Raw genomic sequence first — 27,121 nt, 5'->3', positions numbered from 1 at the left:
GGCAAATGTTCTTCCACTGAAATATATCCCCAGCCTTGAATGGCTTTTTATTAGGGTAAATGTGTGGGGGAAAAGATAGGCAAGCATCTATATTACTTTGAGTTAGTTTTCCATCCCATAGTGTCTTCTTGCAGAACACGTAAGTGAGGAGACTGAAAAGGAAGTATGAACTGTCTGCTGCCAGCAGATAAGCTCCCAGGAGTCTTCTCCTTTAGAAAGGAAGTGCTCTACGATTTTAGTTAAGTCCTTTGATGTGACAAAAGACTCCAGGGTTAAATTCTTTCTTGGTCTGTATCTATTTGTCCTATGGGGATTACTTCTTGCTGGTCCCCTAGTACCCGTTGGCAAGCTCCTCATTGAGTTCTGCACGCCTGATTTTGCTGGAGGCCTCAGGATTTCAGCATGGGGTTGGTTTCTCACAGTTTTATCTTCTCACCCCACACCAGACTGTAAAATCCTAATTAGTGGTATTATGGATGAATCAGAGTCCTGAGATGGGGGCAGGTGAAGAGAGAAAAGATTAGGGGTTGCACTGTTTCCATATATTATTCAGCATAAAGCTCTATAGTAATAGGTCATGGCTCTGTATTTTGCAAAGCACTTCCTTGTCAGCTCACTCAACAGGACTGGTTTTTGAGGGGGTAAGGCAAGAGGCTCAGAGGTGCTGGGATGCCAAGATCTTGGATGGGAAATGGGGTCTCTGGGTTCCAGCCTTTATAGGTCCCCCTGAGGGAAGGGTTCCGTACAGGACACAACACTGCTTGAGAAAGTGTCCTGTGATCAGCTAGCCCTGCTGGACAGGTGGAAAGATGGCATACAATGTTAGACTGTACTGCTGGGGCTCATAGCCTAGGAAAGCCAGGTGGAGTCAGGAAAATTTCATGGAAAGGCAGCTTGGAACTTGAACTGAGCCCAAGAGTGGGCAGGAGGGAGAGTATGTTGAAGGAGCTGGAAAATGAGAGCGTTCCAGGAGAGCTTTCATAGGTGGGAACATTCAGGGGCACAGGGGTGACAATGGAGCTGCTCCATAGGGTTTGACAACAAGCACTGGGGAGTAATTAGGGCAGAGTCTGAAAGCAATGGCCTGGGTGCTTTGGTGTCCAAGTTCTACAAGAGTCAGGGTTTCCAGCTAGGAGGATATCCAGCCTGGGCATACTTTGCTGTATTGTATTTGAACCTCTTCCCTTGACATTCTTCCAGAAATTCCAAGCTGAGGAGCAGGTGAGCAGTTCAAGGCTGTGTGAATGGTGCTCTATGGTATCTCTGTGCTCTCAGCAGGGTAGTGTATGGCTACTTTGTCCTCCTTTGACCTCTTTCTTCTTCAACAGTCAAATGGAGGCTCTCATAAGTGATTAACTTGACACAAATACTCGCCCTTGGCTGTTGGCTTTCCAGAACAGTTGGCTTGAATTGGGCTTTCTCTTGCTACCCTGAGATGGAGAGACAGACTGGCTGACTGACCAGCACCTTAAGAGTTGGGTGTGATCTTGGACTGAGCTCTGGTTGTTAGCAGCAATTCCTGTTTTTTTTTTTTTTTTTTTTTTTTTTTTACCAGGAAGTGAATAGAACAGGACTATGCAATAGAATTTTGTGCAGTGATGGTTTTCTGTAATCTATACTGTCCTGTTCTGTCGCCTGAAGCCACTTGTGACTTTTGAGCCCTCGAAATGTGGCTGATGTGATATTTTATTTAATTTACGCTTAAACGACCACATGTAACTTGTGGCTACCTTATTGGGCAGTACATCTCTGAGGACCTGCTCCTCCTAGCCCAACTCTTTTTTTTTTTTTTTTTTTTTGGTATCAGGGATAACTTAGGGGCACTTAACTACTGAGCCACATCCCCAGCCCTTTTTGTATTTTATTTAGAGATGGGGTCCCGCTGAGTTGCCTAGGGCCTTGCTAAATTGCTGAGGCTGGTTTTAAACTCCTGATCCTCCTGTATTAGCCTCCTTAGTGGCTGGGATTACTAGCCCAACTCTTAAGAAACTGTGTCTTGGGGCTGGGGTTGTGGCTCAGTGGTAGAGCACTTGCCTCGCACATGTGGGGCACTTGGTATTTGGTTTGATACTCAGCACCACATAAAAGTAAATAAATAAATAAAGGTATTGTGTCCATCTACAACTAAAAGTAAAAAATCTTTAAAAAAACAAAACCAAAAACCTGTCTTTCTACCTTCATCCCATTATTCAGAGTTAAGAGGGAGAGGGTAGATAGAGAAACCCATAAGGCCATTCAGACCAGCCTTGGGAGCTTGGTTTGGGCAGAGGACTTAGAAGTTCTGTCTTCATGGTAGGTACCTCTGGGAAATGCTGGTTCCAGGACTTCTGTGCATGTGTATCTGTGGAGTGGAGAGTGCTGTAGATGTAATTTGCACATTCAGGAGTTGGAGAATGGGAACAATGCCAAAGTAGAGGGTATACTACTGACTTGGAGGTACCAGAGAGGGTCCCTGGCCAGTGTAGGGGGTGGGACAAAAGAAGGAGCCAGTGGGTGGAGTCAGTAAGTGTTGAAGAAGGTATGGAAGGCAGCAGTGAGAGGGAAGGAGATAGTGGAGAAGAGCCTGTGCTGGATGAGGAGTCAGGCTTGTCCTGCCCATCCCTCAGGAAGTTGCTTCTGGCCAGACTTGGTGGCACATGCTTATAACCCCAGAACTTGTCAGGAGGCTGAGGCAGGAGGATCACAAGTTCTAGGCAAGTCTGGCCAACTTAGTGAGACCCTGTCTCAAAAAATTAAAAGGGCTAGGAATTTAGTTCAGTGATAGAGCACTCCTGGGTTCAATCCTCAGTAAAACAAAAAAAGCGGAAATTGCCTCTGCCTCCACCCTCCATGGCCACATCCCACACCTAACTGCCCTGTCACAAAGTTAGCTGTCAGGGCTGGGGATGTGGCTCAAGCGGTAGCGCACTCGCCTGGCATGCGTGCGGCCCGGGTTCGATCCTCAGCACCACATACCAACAAAGATGTTGTGTCCGCCGAGAACTAAAAAATAAATATTAAAAATTCTCTCTCTCTCCTCTCTCACTCTCAAAAAAAAAAAAAAAAAAAAAAAACAAAGTTAGCTGTCACTGCACCCTGCGTTGACAGCCTTGTACAGGTTAGTAGTCATATTTGCATGGCAGTTTGTGGCAAAATCTCCCTAGTTGTTGAATCCCGGAAGCAGCCCTTTGAGGTAGTTATTGATTCATCCCTGTTTAACAGATTAGGAAACCTGGGTCTGAAGGACCCTCCTGCAGTGATACTTTAGGTTGTTGTTAACTCTAGAGTGTATCTTAGGGTCTGGCCTTGTGTCCCTCTCCACCCTTCACCTCCAGATGCTTGGGAATAAGCAGCCCCAGGAAGGGGCCTCTTTGCCATCAGGCTGCTGGTGGAAGGGTAGGCCTGGTGCTACAGTGGAAATAGTGTAGCTTTTGTAATCAACAAATCTGGTGTAAATCTTAGCTTTATTCATATCTGTGGGACCTGGAGCAAGTCTTTAAAGCTCTGAGTCTCCTCTCATTGTCTATAGAATCAAGATAACAGCTTCTGACCTCATCAGTAGCTGAGAAATAATGATGCTGTGACAAGGCTGGAACAAGGGCTTTTGAACAGGCCTCTTGTAAACATGGATGTCTGTCTTCTCTTCCTCATCCTCTCAAAAGTGAGAAGGACTGGGGGCTGACAGAGGGTGGAGCTGGCCTGAATTTGAAGGAAGCAGAGATCATTCTCCTGGACCCTGCTACTTTTTTGAAGGTGGAGTTCATTTTTAGGGTAGAGTGTTACATCAAGATGAAAATAGATTTACAGAGCCCCAGCCAAGATGGGGTTATGTACTCCCCATTCTTGTTAAGGCTGATCTTCTCTGCCTAGACTCCAGACCCCAATCTTGGAGACAGTGAGAGATAAAACCTTGTGGGTGGCAAGTTTGGGGCTTCCCACACAGACACCTGTTTTTTTTGTTTTTTTTTGTTTTTTTAGAGTGAGAGGAGAGAGAATTTTTAATATTTATTTTTTAGTTCTCGGCGGACACAACATCTTTGTTGATATGTGGTGCTGAGGATCGAACCCCGGGCCGCACGCATGCCAGGGGAGCACGCTACCGCTTGAGCCACATCCCCAGCCCCACACAGACACCTGTTGATGAGCCAGTGTTGAAACTTCGATTGGAGTCATCACTTGTGTGAAACGAAGGTATTGGATGAGTCAGAGATTCTCAGACCTATGTGTGTGTCAGGATCATCCAGGAAGACAATTTGCAGTCCCTCTTCTGGCTCTTCTCCACACCTCCTGCCCTGGTCTTAGTATATACTCAAGAAACCTAGCATTCTCCTAGATGATCCCAAGACTTATTTTTCTGGGAATCTCTGACCACTCCCTGACGTTCTCTCACTGTATGTAGAACACCTCTTTCCCTGGAGAGGGATAGCTGCCCATCCCCATAGCACCCAGCCACCAAAAAGGTATTTATTGAATACCAGCTATGTGCCAGACCCTGGAAATACAGCTGTGAATAAGACTGCCTTCCTGTCTCAAGCCATGTGTGGGAGGGGTAGGCAGACAGTGTACAGGTGGACAGAGAATACAATGTCAGAAACTAGGGGACATGTTGAGAGGGAGTTGCACAGCTGCCTTAGGCTGGACAAACCTCTCTGAGTGGGAGATTTGAAGCAGAAGTGGGGGTGGAGGGGTGAGATGCCAAGATCTAGGGAGGAACATTATAAACTGAGCAAGAATTTAGTTGGCTTGTTTGAGGGGCAGAAAGAATTCCCGCAGGGGCAGGAGTAGAGTCAGCAATAAAGATAGGGAGGGGGGTGAAGTTGGAGAGGGCCAGTGGAACCTTGGGGACCACAGAGGATGGCCTTCACTCTAAGGGTGATGGGGAGCCTTTGGAGGCTGCAGCCCAGGTGATGCGCCTTGCTGTGGCTGACTGGGGAGGTAGGAGGCTCAGGTGTTGGGGCAAAGGTATATGGACAGGGTTATGAGATGTCCTGGCAGGTGGACTGTGGAGATGATGGGGGTTCCTGTTCCAAGATGATGAAGTACAAGGGAGAGTGGTTTTGAAAGGGAAACTAGGAGTCTGGCTTTAATGGTCTGAGTGGAGACAGATGAAGGCATCTGGCCTAGAGATAGATACTTAAATAGGATAGGTACTTGAATAGGCAGGATTTGAAACCCTGGGACTAGATGAAGCCTTTTGGGAATAAAACTCAGAGAATAGAGACATAATGAGGGGTCAGTTTGTGCTCTGAGGCTCATTTATCCTGTGGGCATTTAGGAGGAGCTGAAGAGAAGACACTTGGTATGGGGCAGTAGGGCTGAGAGAAGCTAGGTAAGGACTGGGAATGGGTTTTGGCAAGATGAGGTGGTGGGTGAGTTTGATCTGGCTGTCTCAGAGTATGTGGAAGAGAAGGAGTCATTGGGGCCAGCCAGATTTAGGTGCAGCATAGTCACCATAACCCCACTGAGAATGGAACCTTCTTTCTCCTGCTGCCATTTTTTTTTTAAGTTGTTGATAGACCTTTACTTACTTACTTACTTACTTACTTACATATATATATATGCGGTGCTGAGAATTGAACCCAGTGCCTCACACATGCCAGGCAAGTGCACTACCACTGAGCCCCAGCCTCAGCCCCTCTCCTGCTGCTTTAAGGCCTCATTGGACCCCAACTATGAGACTCTCTGGTCCTCTCAAGAGGGGTAGCACACATCAAAACACTGCCTGTCTGTGGCCTGGCTCAGGCCTCACCCCCTATTGTGATGCTGGCAGCCTTCCTGCTGGGGCCCAAAAGTGATTTATCTCCAGGTCTTCAGATTGCTGCTCTGTTCCCCTGCCTACAAGGGCAGACGCCAGGGCTATGCCACTTCCACATGGGCTGCTCTGCCTCTGATCAGACTGCCTTATTTGCTCATGGCCCCCTGTACTAGAGATTGTCTGGACAGATTGCTTTTGCCCCTTGCCCTTCTACTCTGCTAACCCTGGGTCCATGCATGCATAAGTAGTTCTCATGTCCCTGGGCTTATACTTCCTCAACTGGGAGATGGCCACAGTAGCATCTACACCAGGGTGAAGATGAAGTAAGACCATGTGTGCAGAAGGGAGTTGGGAGATGGGAAGTGTGCTAATGTGCATTTGTTTTTTCACCTTAGTCTTGTTTTGCTGCTGGTGGGGCCCTCTTTATTTTAAGGATGGGACAGCTGAGACCCAAAGAGCAAGAGCTGGTGTAGAGTCACACAGGACTTACCTCCCATCCTCTGACCCTTCTTCCCTTCCTGGAGATGGGTATGGGGAGCCTACTTCCTGGCTGAGTTCCGTGGCCACTCTTCCTTTGAGGTGGAATTGGTGTTGGCCCCAGCTGAAGCTATGTTGAAGGGCTCTGCTGTGGACTATGGGAAACAGAGTGGGCCTTCCCTTGGCTTGTTTTGATATACTGGGAGGAAATAGCATGCCTCCACGAAGGATGAGTCTCTTTCTGAGTTTCTAAGGGCAGGACCTGTACTGAGGCTGGTGAGTGGCCTTTGGAGCCTTGCTGGCTGGAGCAGCCTCCATGTAGGAGAAGAGCTTTTAGACAGTAGTGAGACAATGTCCCTCTTTTTAGCTGTGCTATTGGCATAGCTGTTTCCCCTGTGATCTCCCCTTTGGGTGATTTCTGTGGTTTTTCAGCATGTCCCAAGGCCTCATTCATGAGGGAGGGACAAGGAATTGGAACACAAAGGAATCTTGAAGTTCAAATAGGTTTTTATTCTTTCTATTAGCTTTTTTTTTTTTTTTTTTTTTTTTTTTTTTTTTTTTTTACTTTATTATTTTTTTTTTTTTTTTAAAGAGAGAGTGAAAGAGAGAGAGACAGAGAGAGAGAGAGAATTTTTTTTTTTTAATGTTTATTTTTTAGTTCTCGGCGGACACAACATCTTTGTTGGTATGTGGTGCTGAGGATCGAACCCGGGCCGCACGCATGCCAGGCGAGCGCGCTACCGCTTGAGCCACATCCCCAGCCCCTCTATTAGCTTTTGCAACAAAAGAATTTATGTGACTTTGATGGTGACTCCCTCTGTTGTTTTCTCCCTATCTCTTGGAGCTTGGAGGGCTATGGCAGTGTCCAAGCTACTGTCTCTTGGGTGTTCTTGGGGTCCCTGGGAGAGAGAGAGGCTTCACTTTGGAGAACTTTTTTCTTGGAGTCTTCTAGAGTGAGTGAGTTCTCATTTTAGATTTTAACAATTTTGTCTTGGTTTCTAGGTTGGCCTACGTTTTTTTTAACATTTTAAAAGAATTTTTTATTCCTTATTTTTTGCAGTGTTCATGATCAAACCACTGAGTTACACCCCAACCCTTTATTTATTTTTAAAAAAATTTTATACAATCTCACTAAGTTTCCCAGGATGGCCTTGAATTTGTCATCCTCCTGCCTCAGCCTCCTGGATTAAAAAGAACTATGTATGTGTTTGTGTGTTAGTTACTGGGAATTGAGCCAGTACTCAGCTCTATCACTGAACTACATTCACACTTCTTTTTTGTTTATTTATTTATTATTGAGTACTGGGGATGGAACTCAGGGGCACTTGTGTATTGAGCCATAGCCCTAGCCCTATTTTGTATTTTATTTAGAGACAGGGTCTCACTGAGTTGCTTGCATCTCACTTTTGGGGAGGCTGGCTTTGAACTCGGGTGCCACTGTGCCTGATCTTTTTGTTAATTTTTTATTTGAGATAGAGTTTTACTAAATTGCCCAAGCTGGCCTCTTTTTTTTTTTTGGTACTGGGGATTGAACTCAGGGACACTTTACCATTGAGCCACATCCCCAGCCCTTTTTAATATTTTATTTAGAGACTGGGTCTTGCTGAATTACCAAGGGCCTCACTAAGTTGCTGAGGCTGGCTTTGAACTCTCGATCCTTCTGCTTCAGCCTTCTGAGCTGATGGGATTACAGGTGTGAGCCACCACGTCCAGCTCCAGTGCCACTTTTAATTGAATTATATTATACATAGTGAAAAGTATACAAATTAGGAGGTTATATATCTATAAAGTGAACACAGATCATTTTGTGGGTCAGTTACTCAGATTAAAAAACATGATAGCATCCCTCGGTACCTTTCCTGCTCCCATCCAGGTGCTTACACACATAGTAACCTCTAGCACTGCATGTTGACTTTTCTGACCTTTGAACTGTACTCAAATGGTGTCATACAATTTGTGGTCTTATATTCTTTCATCCATCATTATACTTGTGAGTTGTTGGGGATGGCATGCATTAGCTCATTCTTGTTACAATATTCATTCCACTCTGGGTCTTTAGACTGGAGCTGTTACGAATTATGGTGCTGTTCCCAGTCTTGTACATAAGTGTGTTGGTGAACACATGTACACATACCTGTTACCTCTATGCCTGGGAGTGGAATTACTAGGTTACAGGGCATATAGAGGATAGATCCTGCCAGTTTTCCAAAATGGCAATAGCCTTTCATACTCCTACCAGCAGTGTGTGAGACTTCCTCTCTAGTCCTTGGTGTGGTTGGTCTCTTTCATGTAGGCTGTGCTGGTGAGGTGTAGTGGTATCCCTTTGTGGTTTAAACTTGCATTTCCTTCCTAAATAACAAAGTTGAATATCTTTTCATGTTTGTGTGAAGTGCCTGGTCAAGTCTTTTGTCCTCCTCTTTTTTATTGGATTTGACTGACTTTTATTTTTGACCCTTGATTTCTACAAATTCTTTGAACCTTTTGTTCATTTGCATTGCAACAACTGTCTTCTGCTCTGGGTGTTGACCTTCATGCTTCAATTGTACCCCCCTCCTTTTTGTGTGTGTGTGTGTGTGTGTGTGTGTGGTACTGAGGATTGAACTCAGGGACACTGTACCACTGAGTTGCATCCCCCGCCCTTTTATTTTTTGAGATAGGATCTTGCTAAATTGCCAAAACTGGCCTTCAACTTGGGATCCTCCTGCTTAAGCCTCTAGAGTCACTAGGATTATAGGCTTAGCTTAATTGCATTCTTTGATGAACAGAAGTTATTAAATGTAGTCCAATTTATTATTTTCAGCTACCTAATATATTTTGTAGCCCTTTTAAAAGAAATTATTTATATCCAGGTCATGGTGATATTTTCTCATGGTATATTCTAGAACTTTTATTATTTTACCTTTAACCTTTACATCTCTAAACTATCTAGAATATATTTACTTTTGTGTGGTATGAGGTAGGGTTGAGATTCTTTTTTTCCCTATATATAGATACCAGTGACTCAGCAGTATTTATTATTTGGCATTCATTTTTTTAGGAAGATGTAAATGGCTGGCATGCAGTGTTTTTGATAGTGCTATTAACCTCCCCCAACACCTTGATAATAATCACAGTTATGATAATAACAGTAGTAATAGCAGCTGCTAATTTTTTTTTAAATGTTACTAAGCCTCAGTTCATGCCAGCCTGAGTAGATAAGCAGCTCTTTAAAGGCAGGGACAACTTTGAAAATATTATTATTGTTATTTTGGTATTGGGGATTGAACTAAGGGGCACTCGACCATGGAGCCACATCCCCAGCCCTATTTTATGTTTTATTTAGAGAGGGTCTCACTGAGTTGCTTAACACCACTGGCATTATAGGTGTGCCCATTGTGCCCAGCCTGAGGATTATTTTAATAAAACATTCAGTCATGTCCAAGGTGCCACACAGAGGTGATGCAGTACTGGGTATACTGCATCCCATGATTTTGAGCCCCCTGGGCTTTGTGCACCAAAAGGAGGACTCACCTTAGACTCAAGGGAGAGCAGGAACTGCCAAGCCAGGACTTCAGGGCTGCCTTCTGGACCTGCCATCCAGACTCTGTCCATGTTGTGAACCAACTGATCACAGATGTTCTGACTTGAAAGATGAGCTGCCTCAAACAGCTGCTTCTAGGTCAGTTGTTTCATACATGGGCAGCATGTTTGGTGGTGGTTTTCTGTGGAACCCTGTACATGATTTGACCAGGATTTGGTTGATCTCTAGAATGGACACTGAGAACTATAATACGGAATTGAAATGCACTTCATGTAATTCATTGTTGCCAGGAGAGATGTGTTCCATGTTTTATCTTGGGCTCCTTAGGAACACCTCCCCACAACCTGCACCCACATACTTCCCACACACCTCCAACAGTACAACCCCATAGCCCCAGCCCACCTCTAATGCATGTATGTACACATGAACATACACCAGCATACTCCCCACATCCTCCTCCTTGCAGACAATGCACCCTACATCTCCTCCTGCTCCCCCGACTTCACAACATGACAGAACTCTCCCAACCCCATCGCCAAAGTCCTCCCCACACAGCGCCTTCCACTCCTTTCATGCTCACTTCTCATATACCCCAACACCCCACGCTACCCACAACTCACACCTACACACCCCAACACCCCCCACCTCCATAGCTACAACCCTTCCACCCACTCCCTAAGCATCTGGGAGGGACTAGACAGTGGTCAGAGGTCTGGGAGAGTCCAGTGGAGACCGGTGTGCTTCTATCATGTGCGGCCCTCCTCCTGCAGGGCCCTACCCTTGACCCTAGAGCCCTAGCTTTTCCCCGGTTTTGTTTTGGAGAGAAGCAACAGCTTGTACTCTTGACAGAGTTCCAAGAGGAAGAACAGTTGCTGTGGTGACGACTCCCTGTGGGGAGTAAAATCTACACTCCCGGGGCTGTTTTGATTCAGTGTTCTGAAGAGCTGCTCTGTCTAGAGAAAATGTGAGGGATGGGGCAAAACACTTTTGTCTTTTTAAGGTTAGCCCCCGTCCCCTCTCATTGTTTTATTTATTTTTTATTTTTATTTTGTAGTTGGACACAATATATTTATTTATTTATTTTTAGTGGTGCTGAGGATTGAACCCAGGGCCTTGCCCGTGCTAGGCAAGAGCTCCACCACTGGGCCACAACCCCAGTCTCTCCGCTCCCATTGTTTTTAGGGCAGGGCATCTGCTAGATTTCTTGCCAGGTAATTTGGATCCTAAAAAAAAAAAAAAAGTACCTGTGTTTACTGTGTGGACCAGGCTTTCCTGCTCTGGGTCCAAGACACAGGCAGCCTCCTCCTACCTAGGGAGTGAGAGTGAGCGTTTGAGTTATTCTCCCGAGGCTCTCATCTGCCAGGCATGGGGCTGTCATCACTGTTACTCTTGAGTGCCACTGTGCACTGGGCTTGGGGAATGAAGTCAGTGAGGCTGGCTGGCTCTTGCCTTGAGCGAGGTAAGGCTGGCCTCTGTACCATCAGTTATAATACAATATGCTGCCCACACAGTGGAGGGATGTCGTGTCCTGGAGGGAGGACTTGCTGCAAGGTGTGGTTATGACACTTGCATGCAGTGGCTGCATGGACTGGGGGCTTCTGAACCCAGTATGGTTGCATGTAACCCCACTTCTTCTCTTTGGTTGGCATGTGGATCATGTCCTCTTGTGGACTCTGTGTCCAAACTGTGACACTCATGGAATCTGGCCTGGTAGAGATGCAGGGAAAATAATTAAGGATAGATTGAGTACAGGGCATGGAAGAGGAGGAGGGATTTTTATGCAGAGGAAGAGCAGAACAGGCAGGAGTGGAAAGGGTCTGAATTCAGGAAGATGGGCCCTAGAAGCTCCTTCCTCCTCCCTGGCCCCTGCACATAGTGCTTGCCTTGTCTTGCTTGGACTTTTACTCTGTGCATGCAAGAAGGTCTGCCCTCTGACTGTGGCCAGGGAGGGGTTGGGTCTTTCTCTGGATGACACTGCTGCTCTGATTGAAGGAATGAGGCATGAATGGGAGGATCTGATATATAATCCTGCAGGGGATGGGAGGGCATCACCCTGAAGACACAGGCAGGAACCTCAGCCTCTATTGTCATGAAGGTGGTGAGCCCTGACCAAGGACTTATTCACCTGGCCACATTGCAGAGCTGTCACAACATATATAGTCCCTTGCTTAATGCCACTTTGCAGTTGAAGAAACTGAACCTCTGAGAAACCAAACAACTCACCTGCAGTTCCACAACAGGTAATGTGACTTTGCTTTATCAACCTTTCAGCTGAGCACATAGGCTTAAAAAAAAAAAAAAAAAAAAAAAAGCTTTGTTTTGGTCTAGGGATGTAGCTCAGTGGTAGATTGCTCACCTAGCATGTGTGAAGCCCTGGGTTTCATCTGCAACACTGCAAGAAGAAAAAAAAAAGTGCTTTGTTTTCCAAAGAAGTGTGTGTAGGTGAGGATTATAAGACCTTGTTTAAGCAGTGTTTTCCCCCACAAATAAATGTGCCAGCTCTGATTCGTAGTTTAAATTTGGATTTTAATTAGGATATTATCACTTGTGGATCACACCAGAGAGGAGACAGCTGTCTTACCTTTACTTCTCAGACTGTGATACTTTGAGAAGCAGCTGATCAGAGGTTAAAATAGCTTCTGGTTTCCTAGGATCTTCAGCAGACTTTGCTATTCTGTAAAACTCTGATTTATCTGAAAATTGACTTGTAAAGAATTTTGCTTTTCAAACTTGTGCCTCATTTTGGGGCCCAGTACATTTCATAAAAGCTCAGTTTGTATTGCAATGCAGGGAATGGAAAGATGGCCCCCAGGTCAGATGAGGGCTTTGGCTCACTTGCATCAGCAATTGGCCTTTGTGGTGGTTAGATGTGGGGAGCCTATTTGGACCGGCTTACAGAGCACTTATCATCCTGAGTCCTGGCTTCACCATTTGCAGAGTGGGTTTGGGATCTTTTCTCTTCCTGCATCTCCCAGGGTCTCCCTATGATTGGACAAACTGTAAAAGATAAGAACTTTGACCCCTACAAACTGCTGCACACATTATTAGGCTACTACTATCACTGGCCACACGTAGCCTAGGCAGTTAGTTGCTAGCAACAGAAATCCATTTGGGTTGATTTTTGAAGAAAACAAAGCACTGTGTGTTTGTTTGTTTTTTAAAAAGAGAGCCAGCCTTGGAGGTACCTGGCTAGAAAGAAGCCCAGCATTCATGGAAAAACTGAAAAGTTGCTCAGTGAGGAGACCATTACCGTCTTAAGTGCTGGGCATTGAAGCTTGCTTTGCCGCCTCTGTGCCCTGGGATCAGATTCTAATCAGCCTTTCTGCAGCTGCCTTCAGAAAGAAGCCAGCCCCCACCTCACCCCCACCATCCTGAGGTGGAGCAATAATGCCAGAGTCACCTTCCTGCCGCAAGGCAGGCTGGGAAAGTGAGTGTTGGACACTTTTGGTTTTGGTAGTACAGAGTAGGCCCTTCTTCCCACAAAGCTCAATGTGGAGCCTTCCCAAGCGAAGCAGGGCTCAGTCACTGAACAGCCCACAGGAAGACTTGGGGAACCCAGATTTTAGTCCATCTCCTGCATCACTCCAGGTGATGTGGTAAAGTGGCCGATCAGTCAACTTGAGGTCCAGAGACCTGAGGTCTTGCACTAGCTTCTCCCATTCTCTTGCTGCACACTTTACCTCTGGCCTTCTGGATAAATGCGTTATGTGTGTTTCCCTGCAGCTCTATGTCCAGAGTCTGTTCTGAACCACAGTAGCCCTCAGGTAGCTGGTCACTTCCTCCTCTGGGTTACCACCTTGAAGAAGAGGGATGTGCTCTGAGAGGCTCTTCAACTGGGTCTTGTGTTAGAGTCATGACCCTGGAATAGGCTGCCCACTGAACCTTCAGATTCCCAGATCTTACCTGGGAAGATTCTGGTTTGGAGGGCGCTGTGGTTGGATATAGTTCACCCTGCACTAGACGATATCTGAGCCTTTGCAGCGCTACCAACTGTGGGTTTTTTTTTTTAAACAGTTTTTTTTTTTTGAGAGAGAGAATTTTTTAATATTTATTTTTTAGTTTTCGGCAGACACAACATTTTTCTTTGTATGTGGTGCTGAGGATCGAACCCAGGCCGCACGCATGCAAGGCGAGCGCGCTACCGCTTGAGCCACATCCCCAGCCCCCAACTGTGGGTTTTTAAATATATATATATATATACATACACACATATACATATACGCACATCCATATATATATATATTTATACATACATATATATTTATTTCTCATTTGGTCTAAGAATGGACATGGTCACATATCTCTGGCAGTTGTGCAGAAAGCAAAACTGGCTGTTTATTTGAAAGCGTGATGCAGACAGGAAACCTCACTTTACATGCTCATCCATCTTTTATAAGCTGTGAGCCATTTGTTAAGTCTCTTAGTTTTCTTGAACCTGGTTGAATAGGATGATGATATCTGATCCACAGGTAGTTATGGGGGTCAGAGTCCTGGTGGGCACATTGTTGCAGTGTGAACTAATTACTAGCAGTACATGATGCTGTTAAGCTGGAAGGGGCTGTCCCTCCAGAAAGATTCAGAGGCAGCTGCCCTCTGCTGTCTTTGGGGTATGAAGGTAGCTTTCCTAACCCACATCCGGCTTGTTCTTTCAGTGGCTTCAACCAATGACCTTTGCATTTTCCTTTCTGGCCCTAGCTAAATGATCTTTTTTTTTTTTTTTTTTTAAGAGAGAGTGAGAGAGGAGAGAGAGAGAGAGAGAGAGAGAGAGAGAGAATTTTTTAATATTTATTTTTTAGTTCTCGGTGGACACAACATCTTTGTTGGTATGTGGTGCTGAGGATCGAACCCGGGCCGCACGCATGCCAGGCGAGTGCGCTACCGCTGAGCCACATCTCCAGCCCGCTAAATGATCTTTATAAATACATCTAGTCACATTGTTGTCTACCTGTCCTCCCTCTTCAACTGCTGCATCCCACTACATCTGGCTCTTGCTCGTTTCTCAGTGCTTGTGGGGTAAATGTCATCTTACTCTCTCCTCTTGGATGCAGGGCTTATCTTCATCACCTGTTCCTTCCAGTGATCCCAGCACTCCCTGCCCTGCCCATTTGGCCTGGATGTTCTCTCTTCCCTACTTGGTGGCTCACTTGCTCTCCAAGTGGACACAGGCTCCACATTCCCCTGTGCTTGGACTGCCGAGGCACCTGTGGTGCTTGCTGTGTGGTGATTGTCCCTTCCCTGCCTCCCCCTTAATCTTCCTTCATCCAGCTCTCTGAGGACAACAGATTGGCTTTAGTCACTTTTTTGTCTGCCAAATGAGAAGACCCAGAAGCAGCTAGATAGGCACAAGGATTTAGGAGTATTTGGGCTGCAGTTTTTTCAGGGAAGAGCAGACTTGCCCTTTGGGGCTTGTTTGAAAGCCTGTAGCTTGGCAATATCAATCAACAAGATGAACTTCGTGGGATTGTGATGTCAGGTTTCCACAAATCTGCTGTTCAGGTAAGATCTAGGGAGCTTTGACACCTGTGCATTGGGCAAGGACTAGGCATTTTAGGGTAAGCCATGGCATGATGTAGATGTTAGGAATTTGATGTGGTCCTGCAGGGCTGTGGTGTTGGCTGGTAATACCTATCCTTGTAATAAATGGTAGTCTTTATATCTCTTAACTCACCTCATTTCAAGAGTGATTCTACCCTTGTGAAAGGTTGTAGATGCGTGAGTGTGCCAGGTGGGGGCAGGGGACAGGCCAGAGCAAAGTGGGGGTTCTAGAGGGAAATAGCCGAGGCTTGAAGGACCTGCTGTACCATTTGGGTCCTGGCAACCCCGGGCTTTATGACTCTGGATGGATTACTTAATTAAACTGCTCCTCCATTTTTCTCATCTGTGAAAACAGAAAGGCTAATGTTGACAACAGTCATTGAATAATGTTGATTATATTCAATAATGTCAGTGTTGTTCAGTTAGTTGAATAATCACTTGCCTGGCATATTGTTAACCCTTAAGAAAAAGGATAGCTGATACTGTAGGAAATACAGTAGAACTGAAATGAATGACAGCTGGGTCCAGGTTTCCCCAGAGCTCACCTTCCAATAGGATAATAGGATATCTTCCAATTTTGCGGATCTTAGTTAGATTTTATCCCTACCACATGCCCAAGAAGTGGGTAGGGTTAATTTTGCAGGAGAGAAACAATTGTTGGAGGAGAGGGGAGAAAAGATAGCTAAAGGATAAATGAACGGATGTGTGGAACTGGGGGCTTCTAATGGTCTCTGTTCCCACGCTGTTGAGCTTCACCCAATCCTGTCATACCTTCATGACTTGCATAGTCCTGAGTCAGATATAACCAAGCCTCAGTGCCTCATCCGTGCAACAAGGCTAATGATAGTTAATGCTGTCATTAAAATGGTCTGACAGTGGGAGGCTCAGATAAGAGGCTCCATCCTATAAGATGAGGAATTGATGGCTGAGGATGTGGCTCAAGTAGTGGCGCACTTGCCTGGCATGTGTGGGGCACTGGGTTCAATCCTCAGCACCACATAAAATAAAAATAAAGATGTTGTGTCCACTGAAAACTGAAAAATAAATATTTAAAAAAATTCTCTCTCTCTTCTCTCTCTCTCTCTTAAAAAAAAAAAAAATGGGAAATTGATTTGAGTCTCCTGTCTCTCCTGGTTGTTTATTCAGTTTTGGCCCAACTGCTGTTGTGTGCCACCTACAGGGGAACAATGGTGGATAGGCCTCTTAAGACCTTTCAGTCTAGAAGGAAGACTGATGACAAATATCAGGTAAATTCAGGTAAAGACAAGTGTTTGGGGTGGTTATCATTAGAAGTCATGGGAAGAACACCTTTCTGTTAAAAATGGCTAGGGAGAGTGCCAAAACCCACTGACCATCTTTCAGCTGTCCTGGAGGTTTGTGATGGGTTTACAAATTAATTACAAATACTGTGGCTTCCCTGCAGAATCCTCACAGATGTGCTATCTCTTCTTCCAGCCTGGGGCCTCTTATCACTCATTCCTGAGGGAGTCATTCTTAATTTGAGTATCATTTAAAAAAAAAAAAAAAAAAAACAAGTATTGTTAAAAACAGACAAACCAGAGTTGCAGGTCCACCATCTTCTTTTTTTGCCCTCTTTTACACCGTTGTAAGCTGAATCTAGAACATTCTGAGGAGAGCATCTGGGCTTCAGTGTCATTGTCAGGTCTCTTTGCAACTAATTTAAGACCAGTAACTGCAACCAACTGCAATCCTGACATACCTTCATGATGTTTCCCTTGGCCAGATATGCACTCAGTAGTCTCAAGATTCAGAGAATTCAGCAAATTATAGCAAGACAGAGCCACATAAAATACTCACCAGATTTTCGTGACAAGCATGGCATTACAGTGCTAGCTAGTGGAACCACTTTCTGCCTTGTTGCATGGGTGTTTTTAACTACACAGATGGAGATAGAATGGAATCCATCTCCTGTTGGCAGAATTACCCTAAAAGAGTGGAATGATCAGTAACCATCACCATTATTATAATTCAGAATTGTTTCAAAACCAATTGTCTTGTGAGCACTCTGTCACTCATTAAAATGTATGTACTTGAAAAAATAAAATTCTCTTGAAATCTTAAGAAAGTATTGTTGACAAATAATAAAATTGTATCTATGAAGTATAGTGTGATATTTTGATATCACATTATATGCATTATAGAAAGATTAAATCAAAGCTGGGTGTGATGGTGCATGCCTGTAATCCCAGCAGCTTGGGAGGCCAAGGCAGGAGGATCACAAGTTTGAGGTCAGCCTTGGCAATGTAGCAAGACCCCTGTCTCAAAATAAAAAAGGGCTGGGATGTAACTCAGTGGTCAGGCACCCTTGGTCAATTACCAGTAACAACAACAAAACACCATTGTCAAGCTAATTAATATATCAATCACCTCTGGCATACTTTTTTTTGATGATGCAAATGTTTAAAAATCCTTTTTTGGCAATTTTGAAATCTATAATATATTATTAGTGACTGCACAGATCTCACTCTTGTGTGTTTGGAACTTTATGCCCTTTGGTCAGCATCTTCCCTTTCCCTGTTCATTTTCCTCTTCTTCTGGTAACCGCCAGTTTCTATGAGTTTAATACTTTTCAATTTCACATATAAGTGAGGTTATGCATTGTTTCTTTCTGTTCCAGGTTTATTTCTTTTTGCATAATGTCCTGCGTGTTCATCCATGTTGTTTTAAGTGACAGAATTTCCTCCTTTTTCAAGGCCAAATAACAGTCTATTGTGCATGTGTGCACATGTGTGTGAATACACATGCCACATTTTCTTCAATCATTCATTCAAGATTGGACACTGAGGCTGTTTTTGTTTAAGCCTCATTTTTAAAGATTAATAGTGAACCATCTGTAGAAACTTGGCCCCACAGGAAAGCACTATCCGAAAAGGATAATGCATTCCATTCATATGAATGTTACCACATTTAAGTGTAGTGGCAAGTGTAGATCAGCTTCTTTTCTGGTTGGTCTAACAGTAAATGATACTTCCATATTCCAGCATGGATCAGGACCCAGGCACCTGGGTACTTCTAAACCTGTTGTGGCTCTTGGAATGTGTGGCAGCAAGGAACAGTTGGCTGTTTGCTTTCTTGGGCTTTTTTGAGTCGAGGCTGGGAGTGTAATAGACAAATTCTGGTTTCCTGGGAGGGATGCATCAAGAACCAGGGTTTGAGTCAGGCCCCTTACTGTTTAACAACTGGACTTGGAACATCCCAGAATGCCAATAGTCTGTTTCCCACTGTTGGCATCAGGTATGGTCTTGCACCAGATGGGGACCTAGACTGCCTTATTTTAATATCAAACACCCCTATTGAAGTTGCACCAACTCCACCTCAAGGGGGGAGGAGGCAGCTTGAGAGGCAGGACCCCATCACAGGTAAGCATGGCATCATGATTTACCTGCCCCTGCTGTTCCAGGCCTGCTGCCTGGGCTTCCTCCATACCACAGTGCTTCCTCCAGGGAGTCTGGGGCGGGGGAGTTTAGAGCATCTTGGAGCAACTGGGCACCCAGAGGAACTGGCCTAGACTAGCTGCATGTGAAGGAAAGGAGCGAGACTGGTTTTTGCTCAGCTCTCTGCATGACCTTCCACAGGATTATTTCTTGTTGGAACTGGTGGGGGTGAAGCCCTAGGCAGTGGGAGGGGCCTCGAGCTAGGAGTTCCCTATGCTGCCCTTCCACATCCACCTTGTGTCCCCATTCCCATTCACCCTTGAAGAGGCAAGGCAGGTGACTTTGGAAATCCTTCCCCAGCCACCTTAAAAGCCACCACCCTTCCTGAGTGCTTTTTTGGGGGAGGAAGGTACTGGGGATTGAACTCAGGGGCACTCAACCACTGAGCCATATCCCCAGCCCTATTTTGTATTTTATTTAGAGACAGGATCTCACTGAGTTGCTTAGTGCCTCACTGTTGCCGAGGCTGTTTTGAATTCGTGATCCTCCTGTCTCAGCCTCCCTAGCTGCTGGGATTATACCATGCTTTTTTTTTTTTTTTTTTTTAATATGTGGTGCTGAGAATCTAACCCAGTGCCTCACACATGCTAGGCAAGTGCTCTACCACTGAGCTACCTACAATCCTAGCTCTCCTAAGTGATTTTGATACTGTCCCTTTCCCCTTTAGATCACCATCCACCCTTGAGAATCTGAAAAGCTCTAGATTCTTACTCTAGAAAACTGTACCTTCTTGCACCTGAACTGTGTCTAACCATGGAGTCATCCAGGTGAGGGGATCCCTACCCTGCTATGAACAGAGTGAGGAGCACTACAGCTCAGTGGGATCACAGCCTGCCCAGGGGAATCCGCCTCCCACCACCACTTGGTGCTGATTTGTTCTTTCTATCCTCAGTAAACCGTGTTACAGTACCTAGCACGAGGGGGACCAGTCAATATTTGTGGGCTAATTAAACAAAAAAAAAATCTTCTGGCGGAGTTATCAGCTGCCACCTCCATGGAGCACTTATGGCTGGTTTCCCAGTTGTATTTGTGGCAATAATAGGACTAGACTTGGCCGGGGGCCAGCTCCCCACACTCCTCTGACTTGCAGCTGTGTGATGGGCCAGTGAGGATCTGCCCTGGGCTCTGCGTGCCATTGCCCTGGCCTTAAGATGGGGTCTGGACGATGGGACCAACTGTGCCTCTCATTTACAAAGGGGGGGGGGCCTCTTTTCTACTGCCAAGGACGTCTTGACAGGCCCTGGCAACTCTAGTCTGCCTCAAAGCTGCCACACCCTTTCTCTTTGTCCACTTTGCACTGCCACCTCTTTTGTCAAAGGCGCTTGCCTTCTCCCAGTGAGTCACTGGCAGGACCCAAGTTGCTGACTCCTCCCTGTCTCCCCACAGCCTTGTTCTTTCCTCTGCCTGACCTGGTTCCGCTCTTATCTCCAGTCCTTATCTCCAGCTTCCTCACTGCCCTTTGTTCTTCCTCTGCTCTAGGGGATGGCTGCAGCATAGGAGAGCTGTGGCTTTTAGCTGGCTCTAGACTCTTGGGTAATGGTCTGCAGCTTCCCCTGCCACACTTTCTGAGCCTGGCTCTTGGCAGTGCTCTGAACAAGGAGTCAGTGACCTGTCTCCCCCCTCACATCATCTAACACTTCTGGTATCTTGGTGACGCAGGTGTTAAGAAGCAGCTCTGTCTGCCCGCAGGATTGTCTGTCACGAGAGACATGTCATCTGGGCCCACGGCCCTGCTGCCTTTCTGTGGCCCTTTTCTGTCTGCCCCAACCTGATTCTCCCTGCCCCTCAGACACTGCTACCTATCTACCTAAGCTGCAGGCTCTTCTCGTTCATCCCTCAACATTTCCTCCTGTAATAATGCTATGATGTCACTGTGATTGCTCTTATTTGCATAGATGTAGAAACCAAGGCCAGCCAGGTGGTACAGCCTGTCCAAGGCCACACAGCCAGGATGGAATGGAGCCAGGACTTTCCCTAGGCACATGCACTCTACCACATTGTACCAGTGAAGGTACAATTCCTGATAGTCTGGGTCAGGACTGTGGATACAGATGGGTTAGATTAGTGCCTGCCCCCAAGGATCTTATGGTCTGGTCAGTACACAGTGGACACTTAGCAAGTTGAATTCAGGGAACCCAGAGTGAGGAGCACTATAGCCCAATGGGATCGCACCTGCCCAGCAGAATCAAAGCCTCGCTTTCCTATTTCTGGCCATTAAGAAGCTTTTAGTTTCTGGTCCCAGGTGTGGTACGTTCAGCTTTAGGGCTTATCATTCCATCTTCAGTGAGTCAGTCTCCTGGTAGCTGCCCTACCCACTGAGTGTTCTTGGAACACAGCTCCCAGTGCTGCCACCCAGACAGGAAATCCCTCCACCCCAGCATGGGGCTGCCCTGATCCTGAGAATGGCAACAGGGTGAAAATATAGGACCTGCCAGGTTGCCCCAGCATTGCCAGTCCCTTCCTGCCCCATCCTTTGGCACTGGATACCCATTTTGATTTCTCCTCACCTTAAGCTCAAATTAAAACTTGGAAAGGCTCAAACTTTGACCTTTTCTTAGGAGACTAGGGCTTGAGGTCTTGTGTTCTCTTGACTGTTATGCAGAGGGTTGATTCCCATGGAAGTGACAGCAGGCCTGTGCAGTGAGGCATGTCCATCTGGGCATTGCAAAGTGTTCCCAGTTGGGTATCTAGCTGCTTCAGGAATGGGCTAAAGGTTGGAGGAGGTTAGATCTGCTGTTGGAATGTCTCTCTCGTAACTCTTTGCTGCCTCTCTTATCCCTTTCTAGAAAGGAGAGAGTCCCAGGCAACAACTAAAAGCTAAGTCTTTGGGAATTGTACCAGTGAAGGAGGGACTTACCCTCATCCCCTCAACTCAGACCCTTCAGCTTTGGCATAACTGCCCTGAGCATAGTTCCCAGCCCTCACTTAAACCCTCTCCACCCTCCACACACCCACAAACAGTGGCAGGTTGGGGCAAGTCCAGGCAGGAGTGGAAATCCTGCTTCGTCCTGGTCTTTCTCCTCCTGTGAATCAGTGCCACTCAGCAGGTAGACTGCCTGAGTGCCCTTTCAGAGTGGCCTACTTGCTAGGCTCTGCCCCCTGCAGCACTAGAGGAAGGCCCCAGGAAGGATTTGGGGCTCTTCTGACCCAGGCCAGTCCTGGCTGGGCCAGCCACGTGGGTCTGCTCTGCAGACCATGACCATGCCCTTGCTCTGCTCTTGTGTCTTTGCCAGGTAGTTACCACTCTCAGGAAAGTTCTCTTTTCTTTAGCCACCTGGTAACCACATCTAGAATTGGTTTAAGGGTCACCTTTTTCCCTGATAACACCAATCCTGTGCCAACACCCCATAAAGCTTTCCTCACCACTCATGGCACAGATGGTTTTTTTGTTTGTTTGGTTTTTGGTTTTGTGTGTGGTACTAGGGATTAAATGCAGCTGTGCCCTACCACTGCTGCATCCCCAACCCTGTTTTATTCTCTGAGTTGCCCAGGCTAGCAACTTGTACTCCTCCTGCCTCAGCCTCTTGAGTTTCTGGGGTTACAGGTGTGCACTGCCATACCCAGTTCAGAATTACATTTTCTAAGTCTGCTTCTTTGAGGACACAGGAGATCCTTGAGGGCCTGAGTCAAGGGAAGAGATGCCTTAGTGTTAATCTGGGGGAATTGACAGCAGGAGACAATATAGTAACCTCCCTTTTCCCTCCCTCCCTCTTCTGCATATCTGTCTGGTTGATGATCAAGCTTTTGATAGTGGCCCTCCATTCAGGCAGCAATGTGGATTTATGCTGCCCCTTACTTCTGTACCATCCTGAAACAGGGGTACTCAGCTAGTTAGGGCTCTGTCCAGAAAGAGGAGAATGAGGAGCAAACCCACAGCTAAAATATCAAGTCTGAAGAGTTAAGGTGTCCCAAGATGATTGAAGCTCTAGTAGCTGTTCGATAAAGAAAACAACAAAAGAGCTGGGGTTGTGGCTCAGTGGTAGAGTGCTTGCCTAGCATGCTTGAGGCACTGAGTTCGATCCTCAGCACCACATAAATATGTAAATGAATTTGAGAAGTAATTCAAGTATTTTAAAAAAAAGAAAGAAAACAACACAAATTATCACCATCAGTGGACATTGCCACAGTTCTCGAGGACACTAAAAGGGTAGTAAGGGAATAATGTAAATCACTTTATGCCAGCAGTAGGTGAAATACATATTCCTTGAAAGACACAAATTAATGCTGACTCAATAAGAAACAGAAAATCTGTATAGTCCTATATCTAAAATCTTCTCACAGAGAAAACTTTTAAGGCCAAGATGGCATCACTAAATTCTTATTGAATTTTTTTTTTTTTTTTGGTACCAGGGATTGAACTCAGGGGCACTCAACCACTGAGCCATATCCCCAGTCCTATTTGTGGCTTTGAACTCACAGTCCTCCTGCTTGAGCTGCTGGGATTACAGGTGTACGCCATACTGCCTGGCTTATTGAATGAATATTTAAGGAGAAATAAATACCAGTCCCACACAACTCTAAATTTATTATTTTATTTTGACACTGGGGATTAAACCCAGGGCCTTAAGCATGCCAAGCATGCACTGTGCCACTGAGCTACATCCCCAGCTCAACAACTCCATTATTGGTATTTATTTATTTATTTTTAAGGAGCGGGGTCTTGCTATGTTGCCCAGGCTGACCTGGAATTCCTGGCTCAAGCGATTTTCCTGCCTTAGCCTCCTGAATGCTGGGACTATGGGTATGTGCCACTTTGACTGGTTCAACTCTAATTTACTTTTAAAAGTTTTGTCCTTGGTAAAAGGATGTCCGATGTTAGGAAACAGGTTCTGTTTGAGGTGGGGATATTTGTGAGACCTCCTGAAGTCCTGCTGCAGAGGCTCCTTTTTCCTGCAAGCTCTGGGGAAGTTGAGGAAAGGATGTGAGGTCAGATGTGGAATCAGCAAACAGACTGAGGAAGGCCCCATCTAGGCCATGGCTCTCCTGCCCTCTGGCCATCAGCCTTCCTGAGAGTTTGAGTCTTTGGAGTTGCTGGAGAGAATAGTTGAGTTGGCACTGAGTTGATGGGAGTTGTCTAGTCCAGGCTTTGGACTGGGTCTTGAGATGCCCAGGAGATGGCCTGCACTGAGATGGACCTGGGAAAGGGCATTAAGGTCTGAAAATGTGAATAGGAATGGCCACTGGCTTGTGTCCTGGGCCTAGGGTCAGGGCCCAGAAGAGTGAGAGGGCCCTTTACTCAGGAATCTCAGAGGGCCACCTCTAGGAGGCTGCCTTTGAGCTGATCTCTAAGACTGACGAGTGAACTTTCTTTGGAGTTATGATAGTGGACATGTCAGGCTTTGAGATAAAAGGTTGGGTGTCTACCGTGTTCTGGATAGCAACCAGAATGAACAGAGTATGGGACAGGTGGAGGGACCTTGGAAACTACCTCTTGGGGCCAGGCCGAATGGGGAATGGCTGTTGTCCAGCGGGTGTGGAGAGCCAGCAAGAGCTTTGAGCTGAGGCAATGTGACCTGATCAGTTCTGGTGATATGCATGGAGCAGGCAGAAAAGACTTAGGGGGAAGTACAGGAGGCAGCTGCATTCTCCAGAGGAGAGGGCTGGGAGGCTAGGGTGGAGGGGAGTGGCTAGAGGCTTGGTTGTTGTGAAGACCTGAGGAGGCTGGGAGGAGAGGGGGAAGAAATAAAGAATGGAGATTGGGAAGGAGGGAGAAAAATGGAGAGGTTTGGGAAGGGTGTGTGGAGGGAGAGGTTAGGCACTGAGTCTGATTTAAGGACCTTGGGATGGGTGTGGTGTCTCTAGATCCCTGGGACATGGGGTACCTAAGGTTCTGCCTGCTCTTCTGCTGTCTGTCTTAGAGCCTCGACCTGGGCTTGCACTGGTTGTGGCTGGGTCTGCATTCTCATGGCCAGATCTGAACCACAAGAGGAGCACAGGAAAGGCAGCTGAGGTCAGAACCATTTTTAGAAACTCTATGTCACTCTTGATGGGCAAGAACACAGGGCCAGGACCAGGAAGACCTTTAGCCGGACCTACAGCAACCAAAGATAGATTCTGTGACCTTGGACAAATCTTTTTTTTTTTTCTTTGCCTGACAGCCATTTCGTGGGTTTCCTCATGGTTTGAATTGAGGAACTGGAGCAGGTGATCCTGTGAGCCCTCTAGTTCTGAGCTCTTTGAGGCTTTAGACTGGGGTGGGCATTGGGGCTGGTGTGCATCTCCTCCTAGCTTCCCAGTTGAAGGTGAGGGGGACACCATGCCTCATGGCCCAGGCCAGGATCGCCCCAAAGTGATTTTCCATCTTGTGAATGCTCATTATCCTAGCTGAGAATCACCATTTAACAGGAAGGCTGCAGTACCTCCTCCACCTCATCCCCCATATTCGTGACCTATTCTCTGCTCTTGCCATGATGTGTCTTTCTCTGCCTCAATCCCCTGTTCTGATCAGCATCCCAGGCAGGGGTCTTCCTTAACCTCATTGTACTGTCTGCAGAGCAGTGCTGCTTCCTACCCGCCAGCAAGCTGGGTGATGTTTTAAAATGTCATTTACATACTTGGATGTTTTCTCATTTATTGTGAATACCCTGGCCTTAGCCAAGGCACTTGAGTGTCCCTGGGACTCCATAAGCCATGGCAGCAGTTTGACTGTTTGACCTTGCCCAGGGCGGGAAGGGCATGGTATTGGTGGAGTACTCCTCCCAGAGGATGATCCTCCCCAGCTTTCTCCCTGTTCTGCCAGGTGCACAGAGCTTTTAAAGAAGCCTTTCTCTGGAGTTGGGGACCTTGCTCACCTATCCGCTGTGGCAGAGCGGAGTCCTTTCTGCTGTTCTGTCCCTAACTTACTTGCCAAGGGCAGGTGTCATCCTTTCCCCTGAGACAGTGCCTCTAGCCTTCAGGGAGTCCTCGGGCTGGCAGTGGGGGAACTTTTGTTTGAATGTCCAGGCTCTCAGCTTGCTTCCTTTGGGAGCCTTTACTCAGTGAGGGGCTCATGTGTCAGCTGGGCCTCTGTGGAAGCCCCATCCAGGACCTGGCAGTCTGCGAGCCACTTGGAGAACACTAACTTGTTTCCCTGTTACATTTGTGCTCCACTCTTCTCCTCTCGGGCCATCCCCAGGTTCTGCCTGTCCCCCAGCCTGGCAGATGTCAGCAGACCCTTCCTGGTCCCTTCTCTCTCCCTTAGAATACTGGCCAGAGCTCTCTGTGATCAGCCCCACCTGCCTTGACAACCTTACACTTTCACCTTCCCCTCTGCTACCGCAGCAGTGCTCACTCTGCCTTTGCTCAAGGTGTGCACCCCACTGGGAATGTCCCTCCTGCTCCTCCCTCCCCATCCTGTGACACCCAGATCTTGGCATCCCTCCAGAGACAGTCCTTCACCCATCCCTTGAGAACTGTGTTAACCTCTCACATGGCTGCTGTCAGTTGTTCAGTTATTTGTTCTTGCTGTCTTATTCCCATGAGTGGAGCTGCCCTGGTTGAAAAGATGTGTTCCCGTTCTGGAAGCCTTTCTCTGGACTAGGCCTCTCGTCTGGTCTCCTTCCCTGTAGGTTGTATGGCCCGGAAAGGTGGGGTCCGGTCACCACCCTCAAGGTCTCCACCATGAACATCACCAAAAAGTGATTTGTGCACTTTTTGGTACACTCCCAGGGAGGCAGTTGTCAGTGGCAGACACAAACTTCTAGGAGAGTCTCTCCAGGCTTATATGGATTTGTGTGTCATTGCAGGTCACCTAATATCATCAGAGCAGTTGCTAATGCAAGGAGCTTCCAGGTGTCTTCTCAAACCACTGCTCTAGCAAGTCAGAGGTTGTTCAACGAAGTGAGCTTTGACACCTTCCAGGGGGCCGACCCTGGCATTCAGGGTTTCTTGGTCGGGCCCTGGATATGAGTACTCACACATACACTGGTAGGGCTGATCACACAGGGTTCTGGCCAGTGTTCTGGTTTGTCCACAGGGCAGGCTGATCTAATAGCAGTAATAACAGAGAGCAGGAAAGGCTAGGGACTTTTTTCTTCTGAAGGGGGAGCGGCTTGGCAGTTTCCTTCTGTTGTGGCCCTCAGGGCACCTGCAGCACAAGCATACTGTGTCAAGGTTAAGATAAATACAACTTCTCTAGACAAACTATGAAGAGCTGGGTTCAGTGGTACACACCTTTAGTCCCAACTCCTCAGAGGCTGAAGCAGGAGGATCACTTGAGCCTACAAGTTCAAGACTAGCCTGGCATCATAGTGAAACCCTGTCTCAAAAAAGAAAAGAGGGGCGGGGTTATAACTCAGTGGTAGAATGCTTGCCTTACATATATGAGGCACTGAGTTTGATCCTGAGCACCACATATAAATAAATAAAATAAATGTATTGGGTCCATCTACAAATTTTTAAAAAAAGAAAAAAATTAGAGAT

The 27,121-nt window shown here is 46.5% G+C and overlaps 2 protein-coding genes across 2 annotated transcripts in view; both read left to right on the top strand.

Moving 5' to 3' along the window:
* The window catches only part of Ccdc12 (coiled-coil domain containing 12), a 52,013-nt gene that overhangs the window by 2,620 nt on the left and 22,272 nt on the right, over positions 1–27,121 (top strand). The gene's annotated exons all lie outside the window — the stretch shown is intronic.
* Positions 16,991–17,236, top strand: LOC113183522 (cytochrome c oxidase subunit 7B2, mitochondrial-like). The gene has a single exon (XM_026389853.1). It carries the CDS (start codon positions 16,991–16,993, stop codon positions 17,234–17,236), a length of 246 nt encoding a protein of 81 aa, XP_026245638.1.

This window comes from Urocitellus parryii, chromosome 3, assembly GCF_045843805.1.
Source record: "Urocitellus parryii isolate mUroPar1 chromosome 3, mUroPar1.hap1, whole genome shotgun sequence".
In the NCBI taxonomy this organism is placed as follows: Eukaryota; Metazoa; Chordata; class Mammalia; order Rodentia; family Sciuridae; genus Urocitellus; species Urocitellus parryii.
This window is presented reverse-complemented; position numbering and strand designations above follow the sequence as displayed.

Excerpts from the sequence above, each read along its gene's own strand:
- LOC113183522 (XM_026389853.1), top strand. The coding sequence starts at position 16,991 with ATGATGTTTCCCTTGGCCAGATATGCACTCAGTAGTCTCAAGATTCAG.